This window comes from Aegilops tauschii, chromosome 3 (assembly GCF_002575655.3).
Source record: "Aegilops tauschii subsp. strangulata cultivar AL8/78 chromosome 3, Aet v6.0, whole genome shotgun sequence".
NCBI classification, from domain to species: domain Eukaryota; kingdom Viridiplantae; phylum Streptophyta; class Magnoliopsida; order Poales; family Poaceae; genus Aegilops; species Aegilops tauschii.
This window is the reverse complement of record NC_053037.3, coordinates 436,405,941-436,421,744: the sequence shown is the minus strand read 5'-3', so window position 1 is coordinate 436,421,744 and position 15,804 is coordinate 436,405,941. Positions and strand designations below refer to the sequence as shown.

General features: G+C 48.4%; 1 protein-coding gene across 1 annotated transcript in view; it reads right to left on the bottom strand.

The window, feature by feature from the left end:
* The window catches only part of LOC141043011 (uncharacterized), a 47,090-nt gene extending 34,527 nt beyond the window's left edge, over positions 1 to 12,563 (bottom strand). Inside the window, exon 1 of the mRNA XM_073511926.1 lies at positions 12,159 to 12,563. Coding sequence (XP_073368027.1) covers positions 12,159 to 12,563 — 405 coding nt within the window. The remainder of the gene's footprint in view (positions 1 to 12,158) is intronic.
* Positions 12,564 to 15,804: the final 3,241 nt, after the last annotated feature.

The following is a 15,804-nucleotide window of genomic DNA, read 5'->3' as shown; positions in this document are numbered from 1 at the left end:
AAACAGTCTGTAGTAATCTAGAACTCCAAAAATTCTGAAATAAATTTTAGGAAGTGAGGTATTTATGTATTAATCATCGGCAAAAAGAATCAACCTAAAATCATTCTTCAGTAAAAAATGGCAGCTAATCTCGTGAGCGCTAAAGTTTCTGTTTTTTACAGCAAGATCGCAAAGACTTCACCCAAGTCTTTCCAAAGGTTCTACTAGGCAGAAACACTAATTAAAACATAAAACCACATCTAAACAGAGTCTAGATTAATTATTTATTACTAAACATGAACAAAAAACAAGGAACAAAAATAAAATTGGGTTTCCTCCCAACAAGCGCTATCGTTTAACGCCCCTAGCTAGGCATAAAGCAAGAATATATCTAGGTATTATCATCTTTGGTATGTAATACATATGTGGCTCTCATAATAGATTCATAAGGTAATTTTATTTTATTTATAGGAAAGTGTTCCATGCCTTTCCTTAACGGAAATTGGAATATAATATTTCCTTCTTTCATGTCAATAGTTGCACCAATCGTTCTAAGGAAAGGTCTACCAAGAATAATAGGACATGTAGGATTGCAATCTATATCAAGAACAATGAAATCTATGGGCACATAATTCCTATTTGCAACAATAAGAACATCATTAATCCTTCCCATAGGTTTCTTAATGGTGGAATCCGCAAGTTTGCAAATTTAAGGAGCAATCATCAAATTCACGGAAACCTAACACATCACACAAAGTATTTCGAATCATGGAAACACTAGCACCCAAATCACATAAAGCATAGCATTAATGATCTTTAATCTTAATTTTAATAGTATGTTCCCACTCATCATAAAGTTTTCTAGGAATAGAAACTTCTAGCTCAAGCTTTTCTTCATAGGATTGCATTAAAGCATCAACGATGTTTAGTAAAAGCTTTATTTTGATCATAAGCATGAGGAGAATTTAACACGGATTGCAACAAGGAAATACAATCTATCAAAGAGCAATTATCATAATTAAATTCCTTGAAATCCAAAATAGTGGGTTCATTGCTATGTAAAGTTTTGACCTCTTCAATCCCACTTTTATTAAGTTTAGCATCAAGATCTAAAAACTCCGAATCATTGGGACGCCTTTTAACTAAAGTTGACTCATCTCCAGTCCCATCTTTATAAAGATTCATATTGGAAAACAAAGATTTAATAGGAGACACATCAATCACTTTTAGATCTTCATCATTATTACCCTCTAGCTCTTCCGGTTTGGCGGCCATCTTATTAACTAAGCTGGCCTGCTTATCCAAAATTTGACCTACTAAATTTTCAAGATGAGCAAACTGAGATTTCAAACTATAAAATTCCTTAGACATATCATCGAGCTCTTTGTTCATGTACTCCATAAAACTTTTTTGTTCTTTAAGCCCGCTTCTGAAGAAATTATAATGCTCGAATTGCAAAGACATAAAGCTTCTAATGTTGTTTTCAATTTCTTCCAACCTTCGAAGGTGAGGATCAACGCTTTTTGGTAGAGCCATCGAAGCAAACAGGCACACTAACACCCAAGAACACAAGAAGCAAGCGAAAAGAGATGAACAAAAAAGGGCGAATAAAACGGCAAAGCTGAAGTGGGGGAGAGGCAAACGAGAGGCAAATGGCAAATAATGTAATGCGAGGGATAAGAGTTTTTGATGGGTACTTGGTATGTCTTGACTTGAGCGTAGATCTCCCCGGCAACGGTGCCAGAAATCCTTCTTGCTACCTCTTGAGCATGCGTTGGTTTTCCCTTGAAGAGGAAAGGGTGATGCAGCAAAGTAGCGTAAGTATTTCCCTCAGTTTTTGAGAACCAAGGTATCAATCCAGTAGGAGACTACACGCAAATCGCCTAGTATCTGCACAAACAATCAAGAACCTTGCAACCAACGCAATAAAGGGGTTGTCAATCCCTTCACGGCCACTTGCAAAAGTGAGATCTAATAAAGATAATAAGATAAATATTTTTGCTATTTTTGTTGTATAGATTGGAAAGTAAAGATTGCAAAATAAACGGCGACAGAAATTGGCAAGTTGACGGGAAACTAATATGATGTAAAATAGACCGGGGGCCATAGGTTTCACTAGTGGCTTCTCTCATGAAAGCATATATTACGGTGGGTGAACAAATTACTGCCGAGCAATTGATAAAAAAGCGCATAGTTATGAGAATACCTAGGCATGATAATGGACATTGGCATCACGTCCGTGTCAAGTAGACTGAAACGATTCTGCATCTACTACTATTACTCCACAAATCGACCGCTATCCAGCATGCATCTAGAGTATTAAGTTCATAAGAACAGAGTAACGCATTAGGCAAGATGGCATGATGTAGAGGGATAAACTCAAGCAATATGATATAAACCCCATCTTTTTATTCTCGATGGCAACAATACAATACGTGCCTTGCTGCCCCTCCTGTCACTGGGAAAGGACACCGCAAGATTGAACCAAAAGCTAAGCACTTCTCCCATTGCAAGAAAATCAATCTAGTAGGCCAAACTAAGCCGATAATTCGAAGATACTTGCAAAGATATCAAATCATGCATATAAGAATTCAGAGAAGAATCAAATATTGTTCATAGATAATCTTGATCATAAACCCACAATTCATCGGATCTCGGCAAACACACCGCAAAAAGTATTACATCAAATAGATCTCCAAGAACATCGAGGAGTACTTTGAATTGAGAACCAAAGAGAGAGAATAAGCCATCTAGCTAATAACTATGGACCCGAAGGTCTGTGGTAAACTACTCACACATCATCAGAGAGGCTATGGTGTTGATGTAGAAGCCCTCCGTGATCGAATCCCCCTCCGGCAGATCGCCGAAAAAGGCTCCAAGATGGGATCTCATGGGTACAGAAGGTTGCGGCAGTGGAAAAGTGGTTTTGTGGCTCCCCTAGATGTTTTCAGGGTATAAGAGTATATATAGGCAAAAGAAGTAGGTCAGTGGAGCTACGAGGGGCCCACGAGGGTGGGGGCGCGCCTACCCCCCTGGGTGCGCCCTCCTGCCTCGTGGCCGCCTCGTTGCGTATCCGACTTCCACTCCAAGTCTCCTGGATTGCTTTTCCAAGAAAGATCCTCGCGAAGGTTTCGTTCCATTTGGATTCCGTTTGATATTCCTTTTCTGCGAAACACTGAAATAGGCAAAAAAACAGCAACTGGCACTGGGCCTCCGGTTAATAGGTTAGTCCCAAAAATAATATAAAAGAGCATACTAAAGCCCATTAAACATCCAAAATAGATAATATAATAGCATGGAACGATAAAAAATTATAGATACGTTGGAGACGTATCATCGAACTTCTTCGCGCTTCAACTGATCAAATACCGAACGCACGACACCTCCGCGTTCTGCACACGTTCAGCTCGGTGACGTCCCTCGCCTTCTTGATCCAGCAAGACGTCGTGGTAGTAGATGAGTTCCGTCAGCATGACGGCGTAGTGATGGTGATGGTGAAGTGATCCTCGCAGGGCTTCGCCAAGCACTACGAAAATATGGCCGAGGGTGTAAACGATGGTGGGGGGCGCCACACATGGCTAGGCAATTCTCTGGGGTGTGCTAGGGGCGCCCCCACATATATATTGGTGGGGGGAGGGGACGCAGCCAAAGAAGCGCCGAAGTAGGCTGAATCCTACTTGGGGTCTTCCCATGGCCGGCGCCCCCTTCCTTATTTGCCGGAGGGGGAAGGAAAGAGGAGGGGGGAGAAAGGGAAGGGGGAGGCCGAATCCCCCTTTCCTTCTCCCTTTTCGTTCGGCCCATATGGGGGGCGCACCAGCCCCTGGTGGCTCGTGCGTTTCCCCTCTGGGCCCATTAGGCCCATATCTTTTGCTGGGGGTGCCCGGAACCCCTTCCGGTGACCCAATATGTACCCGGTACCCTCCGGAACACTTCCGGTGTTCGAATACTATCGTCCTATATATCTATCTTTACCTCTCGACCATTTCAAGACTCCTCGTCATGTCCGTGATCTCTTCCGGTACTTCGAACAACATTCGGTCACCAAATCACATAACTCATATAATACAAATCGTCATCGAACGTTAAGCGTGCGGACCCTACGGGTTCGAGAACTATGTAGACATGACCGAGACACCTCTCCGGTCAATAACCATTAGCAGAACCTGGATGCCCATATTGGCTCCTACATATTCTACGAAGATATTTATCGGTCGAACCGTTATGACAACATACATAATTCCCTTCGTCATCGGTATGTTACTTGCCCGAGATTCGATCGTCGGTACCTCTATACCTAGTTCAATCTCATCACCAGCAAGTCTCTTTACACGTTCCGTAATAAATCACCTCGTGACTAACTCCTTAGTCGTTTGCTTGCAAGCTTATGATGTGTATTACCGAGAGGGCCCAGAGATACCTCTCCAATACTCGGAGTGACAAATCCTAATCTCGATCTATGCCAAGTTGAAAAGCACCTTTGGAGGTACCAGTAGATCATCTTTATAATCACCCAGTTATGTTGTGACGTTTGATAGCACACAAGGTATTCCTCCGGTATCCAGGAGTTGCATAATCTCATAGTCGAAGGAATATGTATTTGACATGAAGAAAGCAATAGCAATAAAACTGAACGATCATTATGCTAAGCTAACGGATGGGTCTTGTCCATCACATCATTCTCCTAATGATGTGATCCCGTTATCAAATGACAACTCATGTCCATGGTTAGGAAACCTTAACCATTTTGGTCAACGAGCTAGTCAAGTAGAGGCTCACTACGGACACCGTGTTTGTCTATGTATTCACACATGTATTTAGGTTTCCAATTAATACAATTCTAGCATGAATAATAAACATTTATCATGAATAAGGAAATATAAAATAACAACTTTATTATTGCCTCTAGAGCATATTTCCTTCAATAGCAACATCGAAGCGAGATTATAGGGAAGAACGAATCCGGCGTGGAGTTCGACCACTCAAGGGTAACCCGTCTACCGAACAAACAATCCATCTATTAGAACCACGATACAAGGTAACTGGCATTACCGTCGCACTAACACACTTGATGTAAACAATGATCCGAAGTTACTCCACGCCTAATCTCTCTATTGCAGGATACCACTGTCTATTTTCAGTCATTTACTTTTCATTGTTTAATTTCAAGTCGTTACTACTCTCGATGCTACAATCAATCTTCTCCACCACTCGGGTATATTTGTTTCACATGACAATAATATCATCTTCAAATTTTCAAACAGTTACTTCCCACAAGATTGGTGTCACCTTGTGTGTGATCGAAACGCCATTAATAATACTTTCTTCCGCTCTTCGTTCGGACGATAACCATTGGGATACTTACACGAAAGTGGTACCTACTATGTGTGTCTTGCAGACCATCAAGCGGCTGTACATATCCTCCGTTTGATGACGCCAACGACGAGGAGGGCGACACTTGATTTTAGTGATGTTAGTGCTTTTTAGGGCCTTTGGTAGGAAAATATATTCCAAAAGCATCAATGCAGTTTAGTGTCTTTTTTATTTGGTTCGTGCGCTCATGAACCTGGCCGGATAGGGTGCCTATTGGCAATTTGGCATGTAACATCCAGAGATATGTTGTTGCATCGGCGTCAACGGGATCAACTGGGTGGGGTCGGGAGAGCAATACGGATCACTGAGCACTAGCAAGAGAAAAAAAATGCATCATGAACTGCTATTTTTAAAAAATAAAAGGCGAGAGCTCGACTTTATAAATAAAGCCACATGGCAGAGTACCACATAAAACAACCACGAGTTCACCAAACATAAACACAAGTCCAGAGGCATGCAGGCCGAAACCACACAAATCAGGCACGCATGCCAACAACCTACTGCTAAGAGCGGGATCCAAAACAAGACGATCGACCGGAGGGAGTAGAAGACATCAAGCTTGCCGACGCCCGAACCTTGTTGACCAGCTCCTCCAAACCGCCCACATCTGCTGGCTTAGTCAATAGTTTCCAGTGCTCCAAGAAGATAGACATTTTGAACAAAACATCAACCGGCTTGTTAGGGAAGATACCCTCAATGGTGAATTTGTTCCTAATATTCCATAGAGACCAACATAGAGCCCCCAACTCGATCCAGAAAAGCCTCTTTGTTCATCCCTGAATGGTATCACTTAAGGTCTGCAGATCCGAGAAAGAGGCAGGATCCCAAGAGACATTCATCCACGATCTGACCCCTCCCCAGGCTAACTTTGCCAGGGGGCACTCGAAAAAGATATGATTGGTATTCTCCACAGCAGAACACAAAGCACAAAAGGCAGAACCAGGCCCGTTCCTCTTACGAATCTGGTCGGTCGAGGGCAAACGACCTCTAATGGCCTGCCAAAGGAAGATCTTAATCTTAGGGGGGATTTTAGCCGCCTAGACCTATTTAAACTTAGACGTGGGAGATCCATCTATGAGCCTAGCATAAAGAGACTTGATTGAAAAAACACCCAAGGCGGTATGGGGCCAGGTCACCTCCGAGAGAGAGAGAGAGAGAGAGAGAGAGAGAGAGAGAGAGTAGGGAACAGGGCAGCAAGCCGATGCCGGTCCTCCAACTCTACAGGAGATAGGGATCTCCGGAGACCCAAGTCCCAGCCCTTGCGTGAGAGCTCAGAGATTGAGATCCCAGGCTCTGGACAATACGAGAACAGAACCGGGAAAGAGGATGCTAAAGGTGCATCCCTAGTCCACAAATCCAATCAGAAGCGAGTCGAGACGCCATTCCTGACAGTAAACTTAACATGATCGTGAAAAACACCCCTGACCCTAATCGGATCGCTCCAAAACTGGGACCCATAAGACGTCGTGGCGAACATGGGGCTGCCGGAGGGGAAATATTTAGCTTTCAAGATATCGAACCAGAGGGTCCCAGGGGAAGCATTCATGATCCTCCACCACCACTTAATGATAAGGCACTTGTTCATCACTACCGTATTAAGGATTCCAAGCCCCCCAAGGCTTTTAGGCCTGCAAATGGCCTTCCATTTGACAAACCTGCATTTACGCTTATTGTTCGAAAAGTTCCAGTAGAAAGCCCCCTGTGTTTATCAAAGCCCGCATGAGTGCCTAGGGAAAGCATGAAAATACCCATCGTGAACATAGGCAAGGAAGACAGGCATGCATTGATGAGGCACACTTTACCTGCCTGGGTGTTATATCTGTCGCGCCATGGCATAACTTTGTTACCCACTTTGGACACCATAGGTTTGAATCTTTAGCGTGCAGATGGTACAGGGAGATAGGCATGCCCAGATATTTGAAGGGAAAGGAGCCGAGCGAACAATTAAGTAATTGGGCAACCCTTAGGGCCTCCGCCTCGTCAGCTCTAGTCACAATTACCTAACTTTTGGAAAAATTCATCTTGAGCCCCGACAAGGCTTCAAAACATAACAGGATGAACTTAAGGTTAGCAAGACAAGCCTCAGTCATCTCCACCAAGATGATCGTGTCATCAGCGTACTGGAGGTGCGTGATTCCCCGAGGGAGAAGGTGGGATGCGACAGGGGTAATATGACCAGTCGAAGCCGCACGGTCCAACATACAAGATAAGGCATCGGCCACAAAATTAAAAAGAATGGGGGAGGCTGGATCTCCTTGCCGCAGGCCACGACCGTTGGCGAAATATTTGGTGGTCATGCCATTCACAGCCATGGCCGTGTGGCCCCCAGAGACTAGTTGCATCAGTCTGTATACCACACCCGCATCAAACCCTCTTGCCAATAAGACCTGGCGAAGGAAGTCCAAACTAACAAAGTCATAGGCCTTTTCAAAATCAAGTTTGAGAATGAGGGCACGGGAACCTCTCCATTGAAGGTCCTGCACAATTTCATGAAGGCAAAGAACTCCATCAAGGATGAACCTACCCTTGATGAAAGCAGTCTGGGTGGGACAGATGGTACGATGTGCCACCGGAGACAACCTAGTCCCAAACCCTTTGGAAGGAAACTTAGCAAAGTTATTAATCAAGGCAATGGGGCGAAAAAGGGAACTATTGTCAGCGCCGTTGACTTTTGGGATAAGGTTAGGATGGCGTAATTCAGACGAGAGACATCCATCGTCCCTAGACAAAAACCTTGGATGACTACACGGACCAAAGGGCGCAGCACCGACCAGAAGCAGCGGAAAAATGGGATAGAAAAGCCATCGGGGCCAGAGGCCGAGTTAGAATTAGCAGAGCCGATCGCCCTTTCAATATCTTCCACATACAAGGGGATCACGAGAGAACTATTTTCCTTGTCCGAGATCTGACAGTGATTCGCCCAGAGGTTAGAAGAAATAATAAAGCCAGAGGCAGGCCTGGCGGCTAAAAGCCCAGCAAAGAACTCATGGACATGTTCCAGAATGACATGAGGATCAGAGACTTGGATCCCATTTATGACCAAGCTATTAATCGAACACCTACGACGTCGACCGTTGGCAATGGCAAAGAAATACGCACTAAGGGAATCGCCTTTCAGGGTCCAGTTAATGGTACCACGCTGCTTCCAATAAACCTCAGCCTGGCGATGTAGATATAAAAGACAGGCTTCCAAGTCATATCTACGCTGCCAGCCGGTGTGGGAGAGCCCAACAGAATTAGCCTCCGCGTCTAAGGTAGCAACTTGCCCTAGCAGCTCACGTTTGCTCTCAAGGGCCTCGACCGCGCGATTACGGCCCCAGCCTCTCAGGAACTTACGCAACTGATACGAACAACTATGCCAATCATCCATTAGGCCAAAAGAACGAGACCTAGAGGACAGGAGAGCAGAAATCTTATCTGAAACCAGCTCAACAAAGCCATCAACCAAGAGCCATGAAGCGTCGAACTAACATTTAGATACTTTAGGCAGAGCGGGCACGCCAAGATCCAAGATAAGGGGAGATTGGCCAGAGCCAACATGGGGTAGGGTAGAAAGAGAGGCTCTAGGGAACATCGCATCCCATGGGATAGACGATAGAACACGATCTAAGACAGACCGGGTCGGGTCTAATTGATGATTGGACCAGGTGAACATAGTGCTCGACCTCGGAATCTCACGGAGCGCACATTTCGCGATTAAATCGTTAAAGGCCTCAGCCAATGGCCATGAGAAGTTGGAATTACTCTTCTTAGCAGGTGGCCTTAGGAGGTTGAAATTACCCCCGGTAACCAATGGGATGTTACATGAGTCAATTTTGGAAGTAAGCTCATCCAGGAAGAGATGAGACAAAGAGTGATCGGCCGGTCCATACACCACCATCACTTCCCAAAGCGAATTAAGATCTTTGTGAAACACCACCATACTAGCCCCAAAAAATCCATTGGTCAAAGGCAACAAAATCAAAAAGATCCACTTTGTCCCCAACCAAAATACCACCAGAATGCCCTGAAGCCGGAAGGCACCTCCAAAAATAATGATCTGCTCCCGTGACCGAAGAAAGTTCATAGCGAGAAAAATCATACTTAAAGGTCTCAACGAGTCCAACAATGTCAATGCTGTCGTTACGCACCAGGTCTCGGATTTGGTCACGGCGCCCCCTAGCACTGAAACCCCGGATATTCCAAAAGAGAGCTTTCATCTAAAGGAGAGGTTTTTAATGCGCAAACTCGACCTACTCGGGGCCAGGCAGGGTTTAGGTTTAGATGCACGCCCCTTCTTTGCTGCAGTGAGAGGAGGGCCACTACCCTCCTCGGCCACCTCAGACCCGGTGGCCTCCGCCGCCACCTTAGACTTAGTGGCGGCCTTCTTGGCCCTGGCAATAGCCGCCTGGGCCTCCTCGTTAAGCCAAATCAAAGAGAGCAAGGAGGAAGGAGACCCAATGTTGTGATCAACCGAAACACCAATATCAGATAAAATGTTCAAGAGATGCGAATCCGGTAAAGAAGGCAACACCAGCCGAACATGGGAGGGAGGGGAAGCATTACCTGGGGGGCAAAGGTCCTTGGCCGCTGCCCGATGCTCGGCTCGTTTTTAGAGCAAGGAGGAAGGAGACCCAATGTTGTGATCAATCGAAACACCAATATCGGGTGAATCCGGTAAAGAAGGCAACACCAGCCGAACATGGGAGGGAGGGGAAGCATTACCTAGGGGCAAAGGTCCTTGGCCGCCGCCCTGCGCTCAGCCCGTTCTTGGATGGGGACAGCATTGCTGTGGCGACGGTGACCGTTCCACGTCGTGGAGACAGAAGAACGGAGCGGAACCACTGAGGGCCGCGTCAGAGGGGAAGAAGCACCACCCTGGGTTGCCCCGACGCGGTAGCCACACCCAAGTCATCATCTAGACGGTAGCACATGCTGGATCCCTAGATCTTACTCCCCGAGGAGGCCCTGCTCCGAGCCGAGAACTTGCGCACAATGGACTCCTTCTTCTATTTCTTGCTGCAAGGGCTAGAGGGTGGAGTCGCAGCGTTCGGAGGCACATCCACGATACCAGACAAAGATGGGGAAGCCAGACGAACACCAGCATCAGGTATGGTAGAGCACGCACCAGAGAAGGGTGTGGCCCCACCAAGACCCTCCACATTCATGGGCTCCGCACCACGAGCACCTTCCTTGGGAGCACCCTGATACGTCTCCAACGTATCTATAATCTTTTATTGTTCCGTGCTATTATATTATCTGTTTTGGATGTTTAATGGGCTTTATTATACATTTTTATATTATTTTGGGACTAACCAAAGGCCCAGTGCAAATTGCTATTTTTTTCCTATTTCAGTGTTTCGCAGAAAAGGAATATCAAACGGAATCCAAACGGAATGAAACCTTCGGGAGAGTGATTTCTGGAACAAACGCAGTCCAGGAGACTTGGAGTGGACGTCAAGGAAGTGACAAGGTGGCCACGAGGCAGGGAGGCGCACCCAGGGGGTAGGCGCGCCCCCCACCCTCGTGGGCCCCTCACACCCTCGTGGGCCCCTCGTGGCTCCCCTGACCGACTTCTTTCACCTATATATACTCATATACCCCGAAAACATCCAGGAACACCACGAAACCCTATTTCCACCGCCGCAACCTTCTGAACCCGTGAGATCCCATCTTGGGGCCTTTTTCGGCGCTCCGCCGGAGGGGGAATCGATCACGGAGGGCTTCTACATCAGCACCATAGCCTCTCCGATGATGTGTGAGTAGTTTCCCATAGACCTTCGGGTCCATAGTTATTAGCTAGATGGCTTATTCTCTCTCTTTGGATCTCAATACAAAGTTCTCCTTGATTCTCTTGGAGATCTATTCGATGTAATTCTTTTTGCGGTGTGTTTGTCGAGATCCGATGAATTGTGGGTTTATGATCAAGATTATATATGAGCAATATTTGAATCTCCTCTGAATTCTTTTATGTATGATTTGATATCTTTGCAAGTCTCTTTGAATTATCAGTTTGGTTTGGCCTACTAGATTGATCTTTCTTGCAATGGGAGAAGTGCTTAGCTTTGGGTTCAATCTTGCGTTGCTCGATCCCAGTGACAGAAAGGGAAACGACATGTATTGTATTGTTGCCATCGAGGATAAAAAGATGGGGTTTATATCATATTGCTTGAGTTTATCCCTCTACATCATGTCATCTTGCCTAGTGTGTTACTCCGTTCCTATGAACTTAATACTCTAGATGCATGTTGGATAGCAGTCGATGTGTGGAGTAATAGTAGTAGATGCAGAATCGTTTCGGTCTACTTGTCGTGGACGTGATGCCTATATACATGATCATGCCTAGATATTCTCATAACTATGTGCTTTTCTATCAATTGCTCGAGAGTAATTTGTTCACCCACCGTAGATGCTAAGCCACTAGTGAAACCTATGGCCCCCGGGTCTATTTTCCATCATATAAGTTTCCGATCTATTTTATTTTACAATCTTTACTTTCCAATCTATATCATAAAATACCAAAAATATTTATCTTATTATCTATATCAGATCTTACTTTTGCAAGTGGCCGTGAAGGGATTGACAACCCCTTTATCGCGTTGGTTGCAAGGTTCTTATTTGTTTGTGTGGGCACGAGGCGATTTGCGTGTATCCTCCTACTGGATTGATACCTTGGTTCTCAAAAACTGAGGGAAATACTTACGCTACTTTGCTGCATCACCCTTTCCTCTTCAAGGGAAAACCAACGCATGCTCAAGAGGTAGCACACCCCCACCACCATAACCAGGGGGGCCAAAATCAAACATGCCACGAGATTCGGGGCCCATCACCTCCCATTCTGATGCAGTGAAAGGATTCGCATTGCTGCCTGCGCCCGTCTCGCCCCCACCATCAGAAGGATCCGGGTTGGATGGCTTAGGAGCAGGGGGAGGAGGTGCCTGCTGATTAGCCCTGCCCTCAGTGTGGACCCGGATACAATAGGCGTCTGAAGCTAGGAAAACATCAACCGTGCCATGCACCCACGACTGATCAAGACACCATATCTTCATGCCGATTGGGCCAGGGGGGTCGAGAGATGCCTCATCAACAGCTATAGGTTTGCCAATAAGCACTCCAAAAGCCATCAGGAAGCGGGCATTTCTGAGCCCAGACGGAACATCCTCGAGAAGCACCCAAGTTTTAGAGAAGGAGGTCACCGCTTTTTCCCCGTCAGCAGTTGCCTTGACAGAGACCATCACTTGGTTCGAAGGAAGGGTAAAACTCGCACAGGAAGCCATCATCTTTAAGCTTTCTTCGTGGGGAAAGTAACAGAGAATTCTCTTTCCGACATCTGATTGATCTGCCAATCCCAGCCCTCCATGCCCCACTCTCTAAGCTCATCAAAAATGACTTGAATCGAGACAGGATTGGAAATGACATGGATCACCGTAGCATTGGAAGACATCGGGGCAACCACACGCATCCCCAGCTCCCCATCCAAAGCGAAGAAGGCACATCCAGGGAGGCCAAGACCAAACTGCTTAAAGGCAGGGAATTGGATGCGGTTATCACACTCCACGGTGAGGTGGCCTTCAGTGCGGCATATCAAGCAGAAGGGAGGAAACTTGCATCTGGACTGAAAGTGCCCCGCACGGTGGCACGCAAAGCAGGTCAGCGTTGCAGAACTAGAGCCGGAGCCGCCACCAGAGGCCGGGCCCCCAACGCGAGAGGGAGCAAAGCACGCGGGCAGCGGGGGCGGGGGGGGGGGGAGTATGCCATCGCCAACCGCTGCCGAGGAGGACACCGGATCCAGGGGTGAAGTCCGACGGAACTTGGAGGCGAAGGGGTTGTTGGCATAACCACCGCCCCGACCAGCACCAGCACCGCGGCCACGACCCACGGCCCCAGATCCAGCGACACCCACATGGCCGCCCGCCACCGACTGGCCGGCCGGGCCACGAGGAGGCACAGTATGAGGAGCGGTCGTGGCCACCGACGAGCCCGACGCCGCAGCCTCCCATGGATCCACGGCCGTAGCCTGCGCCGCCGCATCCTCGCGAGCCTGCTCCTCGCGCTGCAACCACGCCGGCCCCGCCGCCCACGCCTCCCGACCGCGCGCCACCTGATCTTGCGAGGCCCCCTCCGCTTCGAGCTTCTCACGAAGAGCGACCTCATACTCCAGATCTGGAGCCCGACCCGCCTCCACCGAGGCCTCCCGAACACGCTTGCTCCCAGACAACGCCTCCGAGGAAGACGCCCTGGACTTATCCATGGCCACCACCATCGCAAATGAGCTAGAGAGAGAGGGGGAAGGATGAGATCTCACAAGAGAGCGAATGAGGAAGGGGTAGCGGCGCACGTCAGATCTAGAGGCCGGAAACCCTAGGTCAGGGGGGAGCCCTTCCGTATCCATAAATACCCGCGACGAATGGGGCCAATAGGCCGAGCCAAGACCGACGAGCCACTAGGGCCAACTTGGGCTGAGGCACACGGCCCAGGCATGGGCAGACTCAGGGAGGGAAATCAGTAGAGGACAGGCAGGCCCCACTGGCCCCCACCTGGCCCAACATCTGCACCTCCCTCGGCCCGAGTCAGCCCACCCCCCCACCGCGAGGCCGCCGCCCGATCTAGGGTTAGGGAAAGGCCCCTCGCGTCACCCGCAACCATGTCGCCGCTACCAGCCGTCGCCGGCGATGAGCCAAGGGCTAGCTCCCCCGATTGCCGCCCCGACGGCAAATCAGATGGAGCGCAACCCGGCACCGACGGTGAACGCCACGGCGAAGGACCCGGCGAGATGGACAACCTAGCCACGCATGAGGAGATGACCACCTCAGCCTGAACTTACCAGACCCGCTCCCCTGGCGCCGTGCCACGCACCACCCAGGATCCACCGCCGGCGACCGCATCGCACGGCCGCGCCCGCCCAGAGCAAACTTCCTGACCTTGGGATGAAGAGGAGGGGGGAGAGGCAAGGAGACCGGCCGGGGGGGCGTTCGCCTCGTCCCCCGACCCAGATCCATCCGAATCCAGCGCCCAAAAACGATTGGCCGAGGGGAGGCCGCCGCGGGGGGAGGGGGACGAGCCCCTGGCCGCAGGAGCCCGCCGAGGAGAGCAGATCCCTGACACATGGAGCACGGGGGGAGGGGAGAGAGCGGGCCTGGCGCTGGCCATCGACGGACGCACCGTCACCATGGGGGAGGAAGGGCAGAGGAGGGGGAGGGGAAGGGGTAGGAGAGACCCCATCCAGCTCATCTGAACTGCTATTATTTTAGTATGGATGGGAGGCCAACAGTACACCCGTGACAGTGTTAGCCTGAGAAAGCCACATGAATCGGCTCATTGGGAAATAGATTCGGTGCAGGCAGGCAGCCAAACTTGATGTATGTATCGAGCGCCGTTGAGTGTGCTCGGCGGAGCGCACCTGTTCTGATGCCCGAGCTCACATGAACTCAGTGAACAGTAAAATAAATAAAAAATATTTTTTTAATTCTGAATCTTTTTGTGTGAAACGTTGACAAATGTTTTCATAGCCGGCAAAATTTCATCACCATATGATATTCGTGGAAAACGTGGTGAAAAATACAAAATCGATGCTCCAAAATGTTACTTTCAAACGCATTTTGAAGCATTGATTTTTTTGCCACATTTTACATGAAAGTTATCTGGTGATGAAAATTTATAAGCTATGAAAACATTTGTCAAATTTTCACAAAAAATTGGATTTTTTAATTTTTTTTTCTAATTTTATTGTTTACCCGAGCTCATGTGAGCTCGGGATTAGAACATCACTTTCGGTGCTCGGGCACATTCTTTACAAAAGGATACAACGGTCAGACAAACATTAAATACTTCGCCTGGGGCGATGCTAGGCGTAGGTCGGCTGATGCCAGGAAATTTTAAGCCGCCTAGTTGACCGTTAGATCAGGCGCACCGCAGCCATCCGTTGTGCCAGCTAGACCACATGCATCACTGAGCAGAATTGACCCCGTCGTCTCTCCAGCCCAACGCCCATCCACTCCACTGCTCATCGCCGGAGCTCCAACGACCGCCAAGACGCTTCATTGCAACCTCGCCGGAGCTCCAACGGCAACCACGGCGATTCATTGCAACCTCACCGGAGCTCCAACAACCGCCAAGACGCTTCATTGCAACCTCGCCGGAGCTCCAACGGCAACCATGACGCTTCACTGCAACCTCGCCGGAGCTCCAACAACTGCCAAGATGCTTCATTGCAACCTCACCGGAGCTCCAACGGCAACCGCGACGCTTCACTGCAACCTCGTCGGAGCTCCAACAACTGCCAAGGCGCTTCATTGCAACCTCGCCGGAGCTCCAATGACCACCGCGACGCTTCACTGCAGCTTCAACGACACTTCATTGCTACCTCGGCGGAGCTTCAACGACCGCCGCGGCGCTCCACTGCAGCTCCGGGGCGCTTCATTGCAGCCCTGCCAGCGCTTCAATGCAGAACCGACGACCCGCCAACACCGGCGCAGT